The sequence below is a fragment of the Rhincodon typus genome, chromosome 7 (genome assembly GCF_021869965.1).
Source record: "Rhincodon typus isolate 14 chromosome 7, sRhiTyp1.1, whole genome shotgun sequence".
NCBI lineage: Eukaryota > Metazoa > Chordata > Chondrichthyes > Orectolobiformes > Rhincodontidae > Rhincodon > Rhincodon typus.
In genome coordinates, this window is record NC_063338.1 from 31,536,918 (window position 1) to 31,559,054 (window position 22,137).

The 22,137-nt window shown below is 39.0% G+C and overlaps 1 protein-coding gene across 1 annotated transcript in view; it reads left to right on the forward strand.

Annotated features, from left to right (window-relative positions):
* Positions 1 to 502: 502 nt before the first annotated feature.
* The window catches only part of myo1b (myosin IB), a 60,262-nt gene continuing 38,627 nt past the window's right edge, over positions 503 to 22,137 (forward strand). The window contains exons 1-6 of the mRNA XM_048598736.1: positions 503 to 710; positions 1,651 to 1,769; positions 2,454 to 2,540; positions 4,705 to 4,770; positions 11,820 to 11,924; positions 20,350 to 20,412. Coding sequence (XP_048454693.1) covers positions 503 to 710; positions 1,651 to 1,769; positions 2,454 to 2,540; positions 4,705 to 4,770; positions 11,820 to 11,924; positions 20,350 to 20,412 — 648 coding nt within the window. The remainder of the gene's footprint in view (positions 711 to 1,650; positions 1,770 to 2,453; positions 2,541 to 4,704; positions 4,771 to 11,819; positions 11,925 to 20,349; positions 20,413 to 22,137) is intronic.

A 22,137-nucleotide genomic window follows, 5' to 3' on the forward strand; every position in this document is an offset into this window, starting at 1 on the left:
GCTGCTGCGTTTATTTGCCAATAGGTAAAACGGCAGTTCTACTTGATGTTTTTTAATGTCACAAGATGTTGCAAGATAGCTCGTTTAATGTTTCTGACGTGCAGCAATAGGATACGGGATAGGAAGTGCTGCCTGAGATCTGCGTCTTTTCTTTCCTTCTCTGTTGGCTGCATATGACCTTTAGATGTCCAAAAATATATTTATTTAAGCTTTGCCTGACGAGCAGCAGGAAGCATTGTTACCAGGTGCACAGAAAATTTGTTCTCACCAGGCATTTTTGGATAACTTTAAATGGGCAATGAAGTCAACATCTGGAAGTTAAATACAAAGATTGTATTAGTCCCAAGAGACCAGCTAATTTTTACATCTGTTCTGGTACAGTAAATTGCAGGGAATTACAAGCATTGTGACTAACTCCAATAATGCCTGTTGCAATGAACCATTTCCTGTGTAATTACAGGTGTGAGAAAATGCTTTTTAATGTTCATCATAAGGCTGAAAGATGGCAGTTGAAGCCCTCCTGACACATTCCTTTGAGTCTGCATTTTCTCCCCTCCTGCAGAATGCCATGCAGATTGTTGGCTTCTTGGGCGATGAAGTTGTGTTGGTGCTGGAGGTGGTGGCTGCAGTGTTAAAACTGGGAAACATTGAATTCAAGCCAGAGTCTCGAGTAAACGGCTTAGATGAGAGCCGAATCCAAGACAAAAATGGTAGGAGAAGTTGAACCCAGCTCCCAAACTTTGAAATGCATTGTTTTATGCCAGCTTTTATGTCTTTTTTTTTTCATTATCATGCCAGTTGTGAAAGTGAAAGCAGCTTCTCAACACTGAATGGAGGGGTGAAGGTAGCAGAGTCCTTGTGGGAGCTCTTTTCAGGATGGGCACAACATTATCTGTCATTCAACGGTGGCAGATTGAGGTCCTTAAAGTGGTTATTAATTGACCTCTGAAGAGCTTCAGTTGGCAGCAGGGAATCTCCACCAGCCTCACTGCCACAGATATAATTATCATAGAGGTGGCAACTTGATGGGATCCCCATTTGGCTCCCTACAACCTGGTTAGATGCACCGCCCACCACCAAACCTGCCACAGGGGAGGAGCGTAAATTCCAGGTCTAGAAAGTTTAGTTAATTGAATTTAATCCTGACTGCCTTTTGAATTTGCCTATTCTTCCTGCCCGAGTTTTGTCAGTTTGGTGTTCAGCAGTGAGAACAAGGACCACTTTGCAGTGAAGAGGAAACAATATCTAGCAAAGTTCTTTGGACAGAGACATTTTGATGACTAATTGGGTCATCACAGGTTAGCATTGAGAAAAGCTATGGAGAACTGTAGATAACAGAACAGTCCCTCCTCAGTAAAAGGGACAGATTCAGCCTGTGATGGTGATTAGTGGAATCATTGTCACAAAACAAACTAAACAAAATAACCAAGAATTGACCCAAAATTTGGTTGTGGAACAAGGATCCATTTCAACACTGTCGGAACTAAAAGAGGAAAACATTAAGAAATTAAAGATTAGGAAATCTTTTATTAATAGGGAATTTTTGAGCCCTCAGTAGAGGTTGCTGATTAAAGTTAGGTAGTTAACCTTTGGCTTTTGAATTTCTTGTCCCAGCAATTCTTCTGTTTCTGTTACATGCTGTATTTGCAGAGCTGAAGGAGATCTGTGAGTTACTGGGCCAAGATCAGGCTGTGCTGGAAAGAGCCTTTAGTTTCCGAACTGTGGAAGCAAAACAAGAGAAAGTTTCAACAACCTTAAATGTGGCCCAGGTAAGTGTGCCAAAAGTTCTCAATGTGTACCGTGATAGGAGCATAGCTACGGTTGTTTCTGTTTTTGGTTTCTGTAGCTTGCATATGCAAGGCATCTTTTTAAAGTTAAAAAAGGCGCAATCAGAAACATATGGGAACAAGGCAAACAAAGAGTTAGCAAGAAATCATACTCAGAAAGGAAGTTGTAAAGAGGTAACAGAAGTTGCAGAACACAGACCCTAGTTGGATAAGAGCACTGCTCCCAATTGTGTTGTGAAGGGAGCCAGATGTGCTTCAAGGTAGAGGCAGATGATGGAGAATTCTAGCTGTGTTGTAGGATTAAAGGAAGTTACAGAAGTAAGCAGAGGCTGAACGATGTGAGTTTTGACTTGAGACTTTTGGGGGAACAGGTGCCATTGTAGGTTAGTAAGGACACCAGTGATGATTAAAGTGAGACTTGGTGCAGATAGAACACAAGTAACAAAGGTTTGGATAATCGGCTGATTAGCGTATAGAAGATTGAGGTCATCCAGGAAAGTATTGGAATCGTCAAAAAAACTGATTATGCACCATATTCATAGTAACAGAGGTTGAAGAAAACTCTTTCAGCTCTGATGGAGGAGAGCTGATCAGAAAGATTCAAACAAGTGTCCATCTTTGTTTTTAAATACCACTTATCTCATTTTTTAATTTCCTCTTTTTCAGGCTTATTATGCACGTGATGCGTTGGCAAAAAACCTTTATAATCGCTTGTTCACTTGGCTTGTGAGCAGAATCAATGAGAGCATTAAGGTACTGTGTAGAGTTCATTGATGCCTATGTGTTGGTGCCCAAGAACATGATCAACCAAATGGTTCTCAGTATCATGTGAATAGCTTTTTTGAGGTTTTATTGACGATAAGTGTTCTCATGGAAGGAACAGAGATGATGGAAAGGTCCTATGGCCTCTGTAACTTTCCATTTATGGATATCTTTTTGCTGTAATGTAATCGACTGAAATGCCTCAAATGTCTGTTTTGTTTGAACAGCTCAGAACTTGTGTCTGTGAAATCAGCCTTTTGTGATAAGCTGAGAGTTGGGTTGTTGCAAGAATGCAATTTCTTTACTGAAAGTGATTGTTACACGCCATGTGAAAACGTTTTTACTTCACGAGTGAGGTGCATTGACTGTTCTTTAGTGTACAATCTCTTATTAAGTTAGACAGCCAAAAAAATGTTTAATTACATGGGACAAAACTTTTTAATGGAAGTTGATGACTGAAAATGTTTTCAATATTAATTTACACACTCATGTTTTTGGGATAAAGAGTTAGTTAAGTTATTCTGTTCTACAAAATAGCTTTTGCTTTTACCATTTCTCTATTGCAATGGCAATCGGACAGTTTTGATTCAATAATCTCTTTTTTTCAAATGGATTCTGAATAATGGATCTGTCCCATCTAAATTATTATTTTTTTATTTATTCATTTGTGGGATGTGGGTGTTGTTGGCTGGCCAGCATTTATTGCCCATCCCTAGTTGCCCTTGAGAAGGTGGTGGTGAGCTGTCTTCTTGATCCACTGCAGTCCACTTGCTGTGGGTTGACCCTCAATGCCGTTAGGGAGGGAATTCCAGGATTTTGACCCAACTTACTTATAGTAATCATAATACCTGGCAAAAGTTATATTTTGGGCTGCTCTCTTGGATTAAAATGTAATTAAATGTGTTTAATAAGTACTGTCTCTGGAACAAGGCTGGACATATGGGCATCGGATGCATATGGGGAGGCAATGGCCTAGTGGTATTATTGCTGGACTGTTAATCCAGAGACCTGGATAATGTTCTTCAAATCCTGCCACAGCAGATGGTTGATTTTGAATTCAATTAAAAAAATCTGGAATTAAGAATCTATTGATGGCCACAAATCCATTGCCGACTATCAGGAAAAACCCATCTGGTTCACTAATGTCCCATAGGGAAGGAAACTTCCATTCTTACCTGGCCTGGCCCACATGTGACTCCAGACCCACAGCAATGTGGTTGACATTTAACTCCCTTCAACCGCTGCACAGTCAACTTTCTCTGTACCACATACCGAGTGGTCAACAGTGACTTAAGCCCGACTAAAGTCCATTTACTGGTCATGCATGTGCTGCTTTTTTTTGCCTGCTGCTTAACAATTTCGGGAACCTCAATCAGTCTCTATGGACCCCTGTCTGAGAAACACTATTTGAGATCTGTCATTGCCAGGTCAGAAGTTACACGACATCAGGTTACAGTCCAACAAGTTTATTTGAAAATTCACAAGCTTTCGGAGGGCAGCCACGTTGTCGGGTGCAGTAAGAGAGTAGAGCACACAGTCCCAGAATTTATTGGCAGAGAGATCAAGGGCTGAGAGATCAAAAGATCATACAACTGGTGTGAGTGGAGTGTCAGAAGGTAAACCTCTGCAGGTAACTAGGAGTGTTAGACAGTGAGTAAATTGTGTGATTTCAGATGCGCTTGTTCAGCTATAATCTGGTGCTGTGTGACTTCTGACTTTGTCAGAAACCCCCACGTCATGTCATTGCCAGGTGTTAAGCTCAAGGGAGTGACTTGTAAGCATTAAAAAGGTAACACTACCTGTGTCTGCAGGGAACAGTGGAGAGTGGGAAAATGCAGACAGTTAAAATGAAGATCTATTCAACAAGAACTTCAAAATATATCTGTGTCCATCCCCTCACGCAAAACATTGTTTTAAGTCAATGCAGATCATTTCAGCTGTAACAAAACTCGTTTAACATTTTAAGAACTGGACAGGAGAATTATTACAGCCAGTGTATGGCGTGAGTTTAGCAAAGTTTCTTTGCATGATTAGAAAAAGGAAACAATAGCTGTTCAGCTGTATGTGCATGGAAAACATTAACAAGCTCACTCAGCAGGTTATTTTGATACGTTACGCTTAGTTTTCTAACTTGTCTTTTTGGTCTTTTCAACAGGCACAAACCAAAGTGAGGAAGAAGGTGATGGGAGTGTTAGACATCTATGGTTTTGAAATTTTTGAAGCAAGTATTAAAATTTCTGACTTTTAAATTGAAACATTCCTTTAATTTTACAGAAAATGCTTTTCTTGGTGAAAAGGAATTGACTATTAAAGGTCTCAGCTCAGTGTGCTATTTTGTGGCGCTAGATATCAACACTGACAGTGTGTATATTGAGAAAGACCACTCATTTTACAGTCAACTTACTTGTTTATGGGTCAGGGCCCACTGAAAGTATTTGATGGTAGTTTGACCTGTGAGTGACCGCCTGCAAGTGATTCGTTTGTAGTGTAGAGGCCTGAGACTAAGTGATTTGTTCATCTTGGTTGGTGCACAGGGTGCCAATAAAGTCAGCAGCCTTAAACTTCAAAGTTTGATGTATACCTGACAAAAGGAAATGGCAAGTGGGATGTTAAAGGTAATTCATAACATTTAATACGGTACATGTCAGATATTTTAAACTTCAATGTAGTTGCCACAATTTGTGATTCAATGATTTTTCCAACAATTCATCTTTCTTCTACTGTCACTTTTCTCATTCAGCTTCAGCATCATTTGCATAGAATTAGCAGCAATGCTAATGTTTTTCTTAATTTCGGATTACTTTTTCACGTGCCATCTACAGCTTGTATTCAAAATTATTAAAATCTAAAGTTGCACAATGACTTTGAGTGAGGAAGTCCAGCTTGAAGGAGGAAAGAAAATTATGTTGAAGTATTTAATTTGTGGTTTCACACAATTTTTTTTTAGTTTTGAAGGTATAGTGATGGTACTGCTGTGATTCAACACATGGAGCAATGAATAACATTTGGCATGTGCTCCATGTGGTTTGCCAAATCAATGAATCACCCCTCAGAACTTATTTATTAATAAACACCGATGGAGAGAGCACTAGATTATGAAACTTCTTTTGGCTTCAGAAAAGATACAATGCAGATTCACCAGAGTGATCCTAGATCTAAAAGATCTAAATTGAGGATGGGATGCCGATCCTTGATTTGTATCTCCAAATATAGCAGATTAAGGGCTGAGGTGTTTAAGATGATCAAAGGAATGAATGGGGTAGATTGAGAGAAATTATTTCCTATGTCTGTGAGCCCAAAGCAAGGGGGTTGAAATTAAAATTAGAGCTAGGTCATTACAGGTGATTTCAGAAGACACTACTTCACATAAAAATGTAGTTGAAATCTGCAACTCTTTTCCCACAAAAGGCTATTGGGGTAAGAGGAATTGAAAATTTCAGAACTCCGATCAATACATTTCTGTTGGTAAAGTTAATGATGGATAAGGAGTCAATGCAAATAGAATTAAGGTCAGGTCAGCCATAATCTGATGAAATGACAGAACAGGCTTGAGGTGCTGAATGGTCTCCTTGTTCCTGTAAGAAAATATGCAAAAGTTTAAGAATAATTGAACCAGAATGCAATATTTGATAGACATTACCTAGCATGCATAATTTCTTGCCTCCAGTCTTTACAATTTCAGGTTTGAATTATTGCTTACGAGAAGCTTTTTTCTTATTGTAACAATGGTCATTAGCAGGAGTGGGGAGGTGCTGATAAAAGGGAAATATACGGGAGTGGTGAAGAGGTACAAGCAGAACCATAGAATCCCTACAGTGCAGAAACAGGCTGTTCAGCCCATCGAGCCTCCACCGATCCTCCGAAGAGCATCCCACCCAAACCCAACTCCCTACCCTATTCCTGTAACACTGCATTTACCATGGCTAATCCACTTAGCCTGCACACCCCTGAACACTATGGGGCAAGTTAGAATGGCAAATCCACCTAACCTGCACATCTTTGGACTGCAGGAAGAAACCGGGGCACCCAGAGGAAACTCTCACAGACAAAAGGAGAATGTGCAAACTCAACACAGTGGTTACCACTGAACTACAGTTCAACAGTGTTAGTGGGGTGGGGTTAGGCTTGATATTCCTGCATCCAACCTGCTCTTGACCAACAGTTTTAAAAGAAAAAGAACGAGGTACAGTATTAGAGATGGCTGTGAAAATTATTGAAGAATGGACATAGCAATGTTCCACTCTTAAAATCAGATTTTAAGTGAATGTTGAAAATTGATAAACTGACATTGGCATTTGGCATATGATCTGGATACCCGTATTGACGCAGGATATGTTGTGTTTGGTGGTAAGATAAAAGAAAACGAGTGGAACATAAGATTATTTTTTGACTGGTGTGGTTGCTTTACCATCTTAGCTGCCGAGTGGTGCTAGATGCGAAGTAAATCCATGAGTGCAAAACACGTTTACCTTTAGAGTATGTAAGGTATTTTCCACTAAACCTAGTGCACGTAGCTGTTATGGTGGTGTCATAGCCATGCCAGTGGTTTGTCAGCAATTTTATTAGACAACAATTGAAATCATTTGGCAATTCAGCAAGTTATCTTTGACCTCTAAATTACTGAAGCTACTGCATGATTTATATGGAAGTGTTACTGCAGGTTTGCATATTTCAAGTGGCATTTTTGTAAAACATTCCCTACAACCAAGGTGTTCACCTTGTCTTGCTGACAATTTACATTCTACCCAAAGATGTGAATTTTAGTATTTGGTTTGATTTTTCAAAAACTATGCAGTCTTTGCTTAAAGCTTAGTTAATTCTTCAGGCGCATTAATTTGCATATATTCCTATTTCTCAAATGTTGTGCAGCATTATTTTTAAGAATGAATTGGTTTCTTCTTTGAGTTAATGGAATGTCTTAATATGTAAGAGTAGACTTACAGTAGGTTGTAATTGGATTTTAATATAACAGGTATTTGGACTCCTGATCAATTCCAAGCTTTGAATTAATATTCTTCATGTGGGAAAGAAGAAATGAATTCTTCTGAATGTGTGTGGCCTGACTGTTGTGTATTAAATAAACACTATATAATAGGGCAAAGTGGAGGCAGAGAGATGTATCAGCACAAATGAACTGGAGTACTGTTGACAGTGGAAAATGTCAGTTCACAGATTGCTTCTATTTATCACAGTGGGGTTTTTAGTCAACTTTTTTTTGGGCACGTTGAAATCTTTAAGAAAAAAAGAGTGCAAAAGAATATGCTTATTGACGAATGTCATCAAAAATTCAATTGCCTGTGCTAATGGCACTTGTTCCTTGTCATTGGATTTTAGATCAGTTGCTTGTGACTGAAAGTTAAGCTGCTTCAATGAACTGAGGCAGTATCTATGAATTCTCATTTTGCCCATCAACCTTAATGAATTTTGGCAAGTTTGCTTCCATTTTGTAGCCACCTGCAGAAAAGTTGTGATTCAGAAGCCGAAAGAACTGATGTGGCTGCTGCTCAATACAAAGTAGTTTGAAAAATAAGAATTAGGTAATACTTTGTTTTTGAAGGAAAGGGACCAGGAAAATCCCAAAATACTTTAAACCTATTCCTGTGCAAGACTGAATTGTCTCCTCACTGTATAAGTTTAATTCCTAATTTCGCATCAGTGAAAACTTTCTAAATTCATCAACTATTAACAACAAAAATTGTATGTATTACCTTTGAACAAATCAATGCAAAAATAGTTATGGTTGAATCACAAAGTGGACAATGTGATGTTGAATTTTTAAACATTGGAGTTGGTGAAGAAATATGCAAACATGTATAGTAAAGTATGCTGTGAAATACATATTCCGTTTCTTTGAATAGAAAATAATTTTTCAATCCTGTCCTTAGCTATCGCAGTAAGTTTAAACTTCTTAAAGCAGCTGCCACATTCAATCATGTCCCAAGTGTTTAAAGTTGGAGTACTGAATTTCTTTTAACTGTGAACAATTGTCATTGAAGAAATATCTCCTGATGAGAAAACCTCATACAAAAACACGCACTTTTATCCTGAAGACATTTACGAACCTTGGAAGCCTTTGTGGTGCACAGAAGACAGTATACAGCAGGAAACTCAATGATGTTAACCTGCAATTTAGGCTGTAATTTGATATTATGATATATATGATACCATATTCAGCAATTGAATACATTGTGGGTTCTAAGTGATGAGTGAGTCTGCTTTTTGGAGGCAGTTTACAATTCCTTTGCTGCCTGTGGTTAACAATTAGCAATACTAGAACCAAATTTTTAAAACCTGGTTGCAATCTGGAATAAAAACAGCAAATTTCTGAAACCATTAGGAAACCAAAGAGTACGTAACTGGAAAAGAAAGGTTAAGACTTTAGATTTTGATTAAGTCTATAACTGAAATTTTAAGCTTTCTTTTTCAGATATTACTTGAAAGTGTTTCAGATGTTCAGTTTAATTATTAATAGAAAAGTCATCATTGTGACCCTTAGAGCTCTTACTTTTGAGTGTTCCTTACAGCTTTCGCAATCTGGAGGTACTGATTTGTCAGTTTCCATTATATTTTGCTTTTATTGCATTTTATGATGTATCATATATAGTAGCTTTTAACCAAATTTGCACTCTGTTAATGTGAGAAATAGAACAGTATTCCATTTCAGTGTCAGTGACATGATACCTAGGAAACATTTGCAATGAATATGAAATCAACTTGTGTTGGTGATGCATGTTGGACCCATGAAGAAGTCTCGATGTTGGCATTCCCATGGCGATTCTACAGGCTGTTTAAATTGCCAACAGCTAGTTTTACTTTCCCAGACTGTTTTGTGATCCCTATTACAGTGGGAGCAGACAGCCAAAACCATGGATAATAGGTTAAGTATGATGCATATAACCTATTTTTTTAAAAACATATTTAGTTAGAAAATTCCACTGCGCGTATCAAGCCTATAAACCTGGCAATGTTCATTCCAATGCTGTTGAGTAAGAGAGAAATGATGGAGCAGGCCATGGAAAGGAAAGTACAGCCTGATTGATGAGGGAATAATCAGCAATGTTGAGGAGTGCAGTGGTGAGATGGGGAGGGGTTGATGGGAACAGTTGAACATTTTCTTGGGTGACGGAGGAAACTGAATGTTGTCGTGGAGGTGTGGGAGTGGTGTGAGCACTGTCAGAAGGGTGAGGGAGGTGGTAATCATTGTCTTGGTGGAGTATGCCATCGCCATTTAAAAATAGTGCAAGTCAATGAACTGAAGACAGGCCTTAAGGAGTGTCATAAGCATGATGAGTACACCTGCCAAATTACCACCCAAATGTGTTTTCCTGTGTATCCTTGTAAATGCCAACATCAGAAGGTGCAAAGGCTCTAGTGTAAATAGTAACTGGAATGGACAGATTAAATTGCAGTCAATGTGGGGTGCACCTTCTCTGAGAAATGGATGGCCAGCAAACTATACAGAAACCCATAACAGAAAGATTGAAAGACTGTTAGCAGCTTTTGCCAGTAAGTGGATGTGGAAATCTAAACCTCTATCCCCTCCCCCACACCCTTCTCTAACAAAATGTGAAGGATTATGGGACCAAGGTAGGAATATGGAATGAAGACATTAGCCAAACCTGGCAGTTAAGACTCAAGGAGTTGAATGGCCTTCTCCTGTTCCTATGCGTTTTTTAAAATAATTTTGGAACAGAGTTGCAAAGGGTGAAAGGTGCCAGAATTTAGGAAGAAAGAGTCCAGCAATAATACCAGGATTGTTGAATGCAAATTCTGAATATGTGGCAGGAAAGGATCCAGAATTATTGTAGCAGTTAGGTGAATGTTGTCAATGGGCTTGTTTTAACCATTGATCGCCTTGTCAATCAGACAGGCAGCTGTTTATCTGATTGGCGTATTTGGTGGTGAATCACTACTTATAGATTCTTCCATTGACAAAAATTTCCATCCCAGCAGAGTCTTGGATGCAATAGAGATGAGACATGGTTGAGAGGGGAGATAAGAGGAGAATGGGGATAAAAGATCAGTGGGGTTGATGGAAAATGGACTCCTATTTAAAACTTTCAACGAGCAATGGTGGAATGGGCTACTTAAGAGGATGTAATTTGAGACTGCATTTGAACTGAACGCTGAAACAACAGGGATGAGAGAAGTGAGTGTGTTGGTGAATGACAAACTGCATCACTGGGGGATTAGTACCAAATAATGATATTATGCCATGGCTACAACATTCAGCGCAATATTTCTACTGCATTTACACCACCTTTCCAATTTAATGCAAACAATTCCCTTCTAATTCAAACTGGAAGTCTCTCTTCCTTCTTCCCTACCCATGAACTTTGCTCTTAGGTTTTTGCTACTGGTATAAATTGTTAACATAGATACAAGTTGCTGAAATTGTGCAAACTCCTGCCCATGGACTGCAAGGTCACTCAATCATCTGCAGTAGCTAAACACAGGCAGCAAGAGTGGAATCAAGACTGTCTACAGTGCTTGTGAAGTGCTGACTGTCTGTATTAATGATTGGCTTGGAAGAAAGTAAAAAGGAAGTTTAGTTCTTAGTTTGTAAATTAGCTCTAATCGACTAATTTTTGGGGGGGGGCAATGGGCAATTATCTCTTTGCCAATGGCAACTGGCCATTGTTAATGTTACCAATCAACATTGTGCTAGATAGCGTATTGCTATTTACAATATGCCTATGTTGCTGTGATGGTGACACTGAAGACTCTATAAAGCAGTATCTACTGACTATATCCACAAGTTCTTGATATAACAGTTGGATAAATGACATATTCTGCACTTAGCTGTTTTGAGAGGAAATACGTTTGATTTGTTTTTTCAAGGTGAATAATTATTTCAAATTTAACAATTTTGATATTGTGAGCAATTTCTGATTCTTTAATTTTCTTTTTTTTTACACAACAGAACTCTGTAAGTATGACCTATTTGCAGTGGCAGCTTTGCTGAAGTGGCATACATGTACTTAATTAATCATTTTAATCCCATGAACTGCTACAATGAAGCTTGAAGATCAAAAGCTCTTTTGAGCTATTCTTTGTGTGTAATTCTGCTTCATGGCATTTGCAGTTTGCTTTATTTGTGAGACTCTACATCTTTAATGAAATGATGTGGCAAGAATGTTCCAAGATATGTGCTGCTTGTGTGTTGGATCAATCTATGTATGACTGTTGAGTTATTGAGAATGAGTGAGTGTTGGATGTGTAGCACATGCAAATCTCAAATAAACAAAACTGGTCTTTCCCGTTTCTCAGAATAACAGTTTTGAACAATTCATCATTAACTATTGCAATGAGAAACTGCAGCAAATCTTCATTGAGTTAACTCTGAAGGAAGAACAGGAGGAGTACATCAAAGAGGTAATGACCCACCTTTTCTATATCATTGACATTTACTTCATCAGTATTGGTAGAAAGTGAGGTCAGGCAATATCACAACTGATCTTGGCTGAGGCAGTACTTAGGGTGCTATAAATGTGGAACTGGAAAAGCACAGCTGGTCAGACAACATCCAAGGAGCAGGAAAGTCAATGCTTCAGGCCGAAACCCTTCACCAGGTTTTGGCCTGCAATGTTGACTTCCCTGCTCTTCGGATGCTGTCTGACCTGTCGTGCTTTTCCAGCTCCACATTTATTGACTCTATTTTCGAGCATTTGCGGTCCTTCCTGTCTCTACTTAGGGTTCTATGATCGATCTCAGTACCTCTGGGCTAGGAAAGTCAGTAATGCTTTCAATTTGATTTGGTATGTAGTGTCCAGCAGTAAAGCGTGAATAGCCTATAGGATAATCATTTAGCTATTAGGTAAATTCTGGTCAACAATCCGTGACGTATTAGTTTCACAATGGACTAGATGACCTTGCTCTTTTATTTCAACTTGTATGTAACACTCGTCATCTTACGTTTATTTGAAAGGTTTAACCGTATTATGTTTTTGAAATTAAGTTAATTGGAAAGGCCTCTATGAGGACTAACAGCATCTACTAAAGCAGCTTTAGTTCTTTTTCTCCTGAGTGTGCACACAGGTTTATATCAAACAGTGGTCTGAATTGCTATGATTTTACGTAGAGGTTCCCAAGGATAGTCTATCAGATTGGTGAGATGGATTTAGAAATCTGCAATTAAGCAAATGAATCTTCAGTGCTGAGTAGCTTCTGCATTGCCAGGTTTATCAGAAATATTTTAACAATGCTGTGTCGAGTATGTTCATTTTAGTAGAATCTTTAGTTTGGAGCATGCATTTGCATGTTCCCACAACTGTCCCCAGCCTTTCTAGACAGTTGATTGCCTTGTCATATCATTGGCACTCCTAATTTTACACAGCAGTTCTGATTTTTCTCAATAGTGTCATTGTAAATGTGTGTTTCCCTTTCTTGAACTGTCTTGCATTCTGGTTGAATACATTACAGGACCAAATACTTGCTTTGTCACCATGGGTTTTGGGTTTCTCCCTTCCCATTTAGTGCACTGCCCAATGATTAAATGCTTGCTTTGTCACCTAACACTATTGGTGCTGGTGGAAAGCACATTTTTGCTGATTTATTTACGTTCAAGCTTTCATTAGGGTTTTGGACCTTTGCGAATTGTGTTCGAGAAGGAAAGCAGTTCCATTAATGAAGAATGACATAAAAGATGTTATTTGCATACGAACCTTTCACATGTGACTGAAGGAAGCATTAAAGAGAGAAGGAAACAGAAGATAAATAATAAAAAAGATGATAAATATAAACAAGAAGAGGGATGAGAAATTTAAAGAGGACAGACAACTAAAAACGGGAGGAGCAAGGTAAAAATAGCACGGGAGAAAGAGAAGCAAATGAAAGGGATAAAAGGAGAGACGAAATTGTAAGTGAGGCACAAAGGGAAGCTTTATGGCACATGTGATCACATTTGAAGCTATTTGATCTCCATTGGATCTGGCCTATTATCACTTCTTCCATTTTCCTTTTATCTTTTAATATTTCTTTCTTTTTAAAACATTCATTTCCCTCTTCCACATGATTTTCAACACACTGACCACTTTTTTGCTCGTTCTGATATTATGCCTCCTTGTTACTAATTCAACAATCCCTGGAAATAAACTCTATTCATTCTCTTAAACCTTTTCTGAACTTCTAATATTGATAAGTAACCAACTTTTCTGCTGCAGTCACAGCCCTGGGTTCTGAAATTTTTCATTATAATGTCATTCTCTAATCATTTTATATCTGCTTTACTGTTTTCTCAGCTCTACTGTTCTTTCTATGATGGCATGCTCAGAACTGCAGTAGTTCTCCAACTACAATATAATCCGTATTCAGCACAGAAGGACCAATTCCCTCCTTTTGAATTCAGTGCTGCATTACATAAGTTAAGAAACAAGTTTTCATTTTTATGGCTTTCTGGCACCTGCAGCTGCTTTTACAGATTCATCTACTTGTATAGAAGGAAGCCTATCAACCTGTCATACATGTCAGCTCTCTCTGCAAGAACGACTAATTTAGATCCACTCTCCCTCCTTTCTCCATTCATGTACCTGAGTAAAGTTGTTACAGAATGTATTTCCATTCACTTTTCAAAATCTACGACTTTTTGACTTTTACTAATATTGTACTACTGTGTCTGTCTACTGTCCTAACGTGTCTCCCACAAGCTTCATTCATCATTCTTATTTATTGATGAGAAGCTTTCAATGTTGTGCTGTCTGAATCCTTCATGAGATCACAAGATAAGCATCGATGAGGAAGGCCATTTAGTCCGTGTTATGTCATCCTTCCAGAATGACCCTGAAGCTCTTTACTGTGGCATCCAACTGGTTCTTAAATGATTTCAGAGGTTTTTCCTCCATTATGTATCCAGTCAACCATTCCGTGAATTGAAAATTTCTGAAGTCAACATTAGTTAAAACAGTTTGGTTTTCGTTTTTACCGTACGGTTTACGATCGTCTGTAAGATTTTCTGTCTAGACACCTCCATTCAGGTTGACCAATGTTTCCCCACAACGCAGAACTTCAAGGGGCAGTCTCTTGTCTCTTCATTCACTGCCTCTGATGGTTATGTATTACCTTTGTGTATCAGTGTTCAGAATTTGACATAGTGAACAAGGTTTGATGTGGTCAGAATGCTCTAAAGTTTAACCATGATTTCTTCTGATTTATTTTCTATTGTTTGGTGTCTATAGTTCAATTAATATGTTGTTTGCTCTGCAATCGTTGCACATATTCAACCAAGTCAACCTCTGATTGCAGGGTATTTCTTTGCTCATGTTCTGTTTGTTTGACTTTCCCTCTTCTGAAGCTGAGGAACAATTATGCTAGGATACTGCAGAAAGTTTAGTACATCACCCAAATGCATTTCTTCTTGAGTACAGCCAAAGAATGAGTGTCTATAGGTTAGTGCATTGGTGGAGACATAGTATAGTCCTGTTCTTCTGTATAGCACATCGCCATAGGAATCTCTGGTTAGTAATCAACATTCAGAAGCTCTATTGCATCCCTTCCTAATCCCAAACTCTGAGATCACTTTTTGAACCCTAGTGGTGCCATAATTGAGATGCGTCAATTCAGCATAGATCAGGGTTTGAATTGGGACCTTTCTGGTAACTCAGCATTGGCAGCTTTTATTTTTATTACAGCCCAATGACTGCAGCTGTTCCTGGCATGAGATGTTTCACATTGTGGAATTTAGTTACAGTAATTGGTTACTGCAAAATGTGGTGGGAATTATATGGTACATGCAATTATGAGGTTCCAAAATAAATTTGGTTCTGTTGCTGAATTTCTTTTTGAAAACCTAATGATTTCTAAGTTTCCAGCCTGTAAGATCATATCAAACTAGTAAGTAGAACACACTTTTGACTTTCTCTTGGCTGACGTTGGTGTAGAGTTTAGTCACAAAATATTCAAGGCAAAATCAGCCCATATTTAGGTTTGCCTTATGATTTTGATTAAAATATTTTTAACCGCATTCCTGTTTTCCTGGTACTCATTGAGAGCCTCTGGTCTCCTCCTTGGCCATTCTCTTGAACTGATTGGAGAATGCTACAGGTTGAAATCCTGTAGCCCTCCCTTACCCTATAAGTATTCCTTCCCTTTTTAAAGTCTGAGGAACCTAACATAGACAGAATTCACAGCATGCTTCATCACTGAGTTTAAAATGGCATTGGACATAAATGAAGAAGCGATAGCTTGCATAAAGTCAAACATGGGTTGTAAATGTCTAGAAGAATGGACAAACTGAGAGAAGCAAAAGGTGCCGGAAGACTGGAGAGTGGCTAATGTGGTTCCATTATGTAAGAAAGGTGGTAAGGAAAAGCCAGGGAACTATCGACCGCTGAGCCTGACGTGGGTAGGTTGTTGGAGGGATTCTGAGGGATGGGATTTACATGCATTTAGAAAGGCAAGGGCTGATTAGGCATAGTCATCATGGCTTCGTGCATAGGAAGTATTGTTTAACTGACTTGATTGAGTTCTGTGAAGAGTTGACAAAGAAGATTGATGAAGGCAGAGCAGTAGACGTTGTCTATATGGGTTTGACAAGGTTCCTCATGGTAGACTGGTTAACAAGGTTAGATCACATGGAATCCAGGGAGAACCGGCCAATTGGATACAAAATTGGCTTGAAGGTAAGAGACAGAGAGTGATGGTAGAGGGTTGTTTTCGGCAGCCTGTGACCAGAATCGGTGCTGGGTCCACTGCCTTTCGTCATTTATATAGCTGATTTGGATGTGAATGTAAGAGGTAAGGTTAGTAATCTTGTAGATGACACCAAAAGTGGAGAATGAAGAAGGTTATCTCAGCGTTCAACGGCACCTTGATCAGATTAGCCAATAAGCCAAGGAGTGGCAGATGAATGTGAGGTGTTGCATTTTGTAAGGCAAACCAGGGCAGGGCGTATACAGTTAGTGGTAGGCCCTGGGGAGAGTTGCTGAATGAAGAGACCTGGGGTGCAGGTGCATAGTTCCTTGAAAGTAAAGTCGCAGGTCAAGAGGGTTAGTGGAGAAGGCATTTGGCACATTTGCCTTCATTGATCAGTACATTGAGTGTAGAAGTTGGAATGTCATGTTGCGGCTGTACAGGACATTGGTAAGGCCACTTTTAGAATACTGCATTCAATTTTGGTCTTCCTGCTACAGGAAGGATATTGTTAAACTTAAATCTTTTCTGAATCCTTTCAAGGGTTGTCGGGGTTGGAAGGTTTGCCCTAGAGAAGGTGGCAATGATCATTAAGCAGTCTCATTGTTCATGAAGTGTCTCTTTTTTTAAAAAAAGAGGGTGCTGCTGCTATTAGTATGTAGTTCAAATTAATATTCTCTGCACATAAGAGGAAACAGATTTTGGGGAAATTGTGTTTTCTCAGCTGGCAGGTGCAGTGTTTCGTTGATCCAAGTGCTGGACACGCTTGCACTGGGGAAATTCACTCTCACAGGTGGAACTGAAAACCTAGAACACATGTGAATCCACCTAAAAACTTTTATTCTTATTTTTTTAAAGGGTAGGTGTAATTGGAAAAGAAAAGAAAGGAAACCTTTGACAAAACACACAGCTTCTGACAATTTATAGTTTTATATTGTGGAAAGCAACGTGCAAAGAAATACTGCAACATTTTCATGCTTAGGCTTATCATCCCTAAAATGTGCTAGTAATTGTAAACCGACACTTCCTTTAAAAAAAACCCATTAAATTATCCTATGCATTCACTGGATAGGAAATAATCTCTGTTAAACCTCTTAATGGATTTTCCTGTCTCAAGCTATCTTTAAAGGAAAATGAGTGGCCAAATAGGATGGAGTATCAATAAGAGGGAGGAATGGACTAAAGTGTTCTACTTCCTGAAGCTTTATTTACAGACACAACACTAATAGCATCCACTTGTATAATATGTTTAACATAAGAATTTCCCAACACAACTTCTTTGAAGGAAAATTTAATTTGATTTATTCTTGTCAAGTACCAAGATACAGTGAAAAGTATTAGTTTGCTAACCAGACAAATTATACCTTACGCTAGTACATCAGTGTAATAGAACACAATGCAGAATATAGTGTTACAGCTACGGAGAAGGTGCAGAGAAAGATCAACTGTAATATACGAGAGGTCCATTCATAAGTCTGATAACAGGGGGAAGAAGCTGTTCTTGAAATTGTTGGTATGAGTTTTCAAACTTTTGTATCATTGAGCCCATAAAGGAAAAAAGTGAGTAAAACACAAATAGATGGGTTTTGAGGAGGCTTTTTAAAGTGAGTGCGAACAAGGTAGAAGTAGAAGGATTTTAGTAAGGCAATCCCAGACAGGAGGTCATAGTGGCTAAAGACATAAGTACATAAGAGACATTAATCAGAAAAAGAGAGTATTCAGGGAGGGCAATATGGGATCTGAAGTTTGGGTGGGGAGAATGTGGTGAGCAATGGTAGGATTTAAAGAACAAGTTAAGCATTTTAGCTTTGAGATATGGGAGCAGCGAATCAATGAATATCACATGGAGATGAACAATAGGTGAGAATGACTATGCTGCAATTACCTGTGACATTGAGTTTCCACAAGTTAGAGTTTATGGAGAGTGGGGGATGGTATCCCAGCAAGGGGTATGTTGGTGTAGTTGAGCCTGGATGTGATAAAGAGCAATTTAGTGAAGTTGGAGCAAACTGCAGCACAAGAAGAAATAGTACAAGGGAACGTGTTGAGGGAATGCAAGGAAGCGTATAGACAAAAGGCAGTGAAATAAAACCAGGAACCGTGAATGCTTGAAATGTGAAACAAAAACAAAAATTACTGGAGAAACTCAGGTCCAGTGATCCTTCCTTAGATCTGATGAAGGGTCACTGGACCTTAAATGTTGACTCTGATTTCTTTGCCCAGATGCAGCCAAAAGTGCTGAGTTTCTTCTGCAATTTTTGTTTTTGTTTTGTAAACAGGTCAGATTTACTTTTGAATCGCATTCAGAAGATCTGCAATAGTGTAATATTGTACCTCCAATGTGCAGCTTCTTATGTACTTTACCTCTTGACATGAGCTTTGTGACCAGATTTGAGCAGGTTTGAATTGTTGCTCTAAGGTGTCAAGGTTGCAGTAGGAGCCTACAATTGTCATTTTTGTTCACTTACTGTTCATCCATTGTGAAGAATAAGTGGTCAAAGCAGAGGAACTAGAAGAGACTTAACTGGTAGTACGGGGAAAAAGGGATTTTGTTTTGGCTGCACTTGTCTGTATTGATAAGACAATGATCTCCATTCTGAGTAACAGCCTTACAGTAATCTGAAGAATAGAAATAGGGACAGGGAACAGTATATTTTCTAAATTGTAGAAACCAAAATTAGAAGTATCAAAGAAACTCTTCTTTTCTTCCTTCCATTTGTTTCATATACCTGGTTCATTCCGTGTCTCCCTGACTATACCTGGTCACAATGGTTTGGTTATTCATGGGGACTTGGTCAGACAGTAAGCATATAGATCAGAGGCTGGAACTTCCTGATCATTCAAAGTGGGAAAATTCCATCTCTGTCTTATGCTGTGGTGGGTAAGCATTGCAGAAACTGAGAAATAAAGAAAGGATGAGTGGAAGAAACTACTCAAAATGGGGCAATTCAGAAATCCGAGAGCTGAGTTAGAATAAGAGAGAAACTATAAACCCCAGGAAGTACTGTGATGAATTGTCTGTGTGAAAATGACAAAAAAAATTGTTTGTCTGGGTCACTAATAATCTGTAATACAAGATAATAACTGTTTTTAAGTATATTTTTAATGAAAAGTTGAACAATTTAAATACATGCTTCTATAAACAACCTCGTCACTATCACAGTAAAACCTCCAAGCTTTCCACTGGCTTAATCACTTTAGGCAATCAAAGGTTATGTTGCTTTTCTAGGATGTACAAAAATGTTTTGTATATTTAAGTTCATAGGTATTGTACTTTTAGATATAAAATTGTTTTATTGAGTTCAAAAGAATCTTGATTTGAACAGTATTAAAGAACACTTGATATTTCCCACGTAACTGTTGACTGCATGTCTTCGTCTTTTAAAACTCTGTTCTTTTTCTGTGCTGTAGCCCCTTTGAATCCTTTTCTTGCTTGCTGCTATTGATGCCTTGCTAATGGCTGTGCAAAGACTCCTTCCAGGTACTTGTACTCTGTTCTTGTTCCTAAATCAAGATCTCGTCTTGTCTGCTGGTCTTTCTGGAATCCTTCCAATGTCCTGTGTTTTTCTTCCTGTCCAAGAATATTCCTTCAGTGTGTAGCTTTTATTTAAACAAATTTGCAATTAGGATGCACTAACTCCAGAGTTAAGGTGCGAAAATTGCAGCCTCGTTTCTTGCAATGATGAAGCTATTGTTGATAATTCAATGGAAATGATTTACAAATGAACTAAAACATTTTTCACTAAAAGTAGCAACTATCAGTTGCTTGTTGTTTAGGAAATTTGCAGATTTGTTTAGGAAGGCATCTGATCAAAAAATGGCTTTCCTTGGAAAATAGACTGCGTGCATTAAAGTGACTGAAGTGACCTTGTGCCATGATGTATGATCCTGGACTGTTTCCCATGAAGTGCATGGGAAATTGACTTGGATTGGGGAATGGAATGGAAGCATAATTGGAAGCTTTTCAAATGATATGTTTGTAAGTGAATAGAATACTGGCCGAGAGAAACAGTGCAATGTTTTCAATTTAGAGTGTCACTGTGCATTGGAAAAAATCCTCGACCGGAACAAAGATATAAACAGAGGCTGGCTTAAGCCAAATGTTGAAAGATTATCAGAAGAAGCCATATTTTGCTGCAGTAATCCATGTTCTGAACATTAATATTTTTCACAGGGAATTGAATGGACTCACATTGAGTACTTCAACAATGCCATCATCTGTGAGCTGATTGAAAACGTAAGTTGGACCTTAGCAATTCGATTAGGAATTGTGCAAAGAATTGACACATCTCTTTTTTTATAAAAAAAAAATTATTTAAATTTTTATTCTGAAATCCTCTTTTAAAATGTACCAATAAAAATATCAAAAGTGGTTATAAGAATATGGAGCCCACTGGCACATAGTGGCTGAAGCAGATATTTGTTGATGCGTTTGAAGGAGAAGTCTGCGCATGAGGCTGAATGGAATAGTGGGACAGGATGGATGGGGCAATAAGTGTATACCCAGGTCAGGGGTAGGGGTGGAGACGGAGGGTTGCAGGTCAGGTCCCTGCCCCTAACTTGAAGGATGATAGCAAGCCTGGCTCCGCATGGCTGATACCACACCTGCCCCACCCTGCAGGCAGAAATTCTGCCCCTGTCCTAACAGGAATCTGTACTTCTCTTGTCCCAAAAACACCACTGGAAGAAGTGCCCGTTACTGGCATTACAGTAGACCTCCTGAAGTATAGGAATGATGGAACCTGGATCCAGTTAAATCTGGAGCCTGGGTCACCATAAAGTTCAGTGCATTGGAGGGAGGCCCATGTGCAAAGAAGTACTGGCATATGGACCAGTTGGACCAATTGGTCCACTTTTAGTGTTGCGGAGTCTATGTAATTCTAGGTTAAGGAGTCAAACTTAACTAAAGGGATGGCACGGTGGCTCAGCGGTTAGCACTGCTGCCTCATAGTGCTGGGGACCTCGGTTTGATTCCACCCTCTGGTGACTGTCTGTGTGGAGTTTGCACATTCTTCCCCTGTCTGAGCGGGTTTTCTCAGAGTGCTCCAGTTTCCTCCCACAGATGTGCAAGTTAGGTGGATTGGCCATGCTAAATTGCTCATAGGGTCCGGGGATGTGCAGGCTAGGTGGATTAGCCATGGGAAATGCAGGGTTACAAGGATAGGGTAGGGGGTGGGTCGGGTGGAATATTCTTCAGAGGGTCATTGTGGACTCGATCGGCTGAATGGCCTGCTTCCACACTGTAGAGATTCTATGATTCTAAAGCAGTAGCTGGAGAGGTTTGACTCAGAATTAAATGTAATGTATGTGCTGTATCAGCAAATATAAACTACTAACTGCTGGGTTTGATACTTTGGATTTAATGAAATGCATGGAGCCACAAAAAGCAATGTTGACATGATCTGCCATTGCAAAGGCCAGATAGAAGCTGATGTCATCCACATCTTCGCCAATAATCTATTACAGCCTGATACCTTGCAATCAACACCTTCTTGTTTGAAGATGAAAATAAAAATCCAACACTCTTCCATTTCTGAGATAACAAGGTGTAGAGCTGGATGAACACAGCAGGCCAAGCAGCATCAGAGGAGCAGGAAGGCTGACGTTTCGGGCCTAGACCCTTCTTCCATTTCTTTCTGTCTCATTTTGGCTTCCCCAGTAGTCAATAGTTTTCAATAACTGACTAGGTGACCCACTTACTTGTGTCAATGCAGCTTTAGAATCACCTAATGGGAGGACCATGTGGCTCAGGACCAGTCAACCATTATTTCTCCTGCTATTCAAACATCTAACAATCTAATCTAGATCTCCATTTATACAATGAGGTCAGGAACTCCTCTGGTGCAGTTACAGGTATAGGTCATGTTGAACCACGGTTGAACCATTTGTTTCTAGAAATGAGCAAAATCATGTGGAAGTATCATTATTTAAGATATGGCTAGCATTTTTATAATTTGTGGAA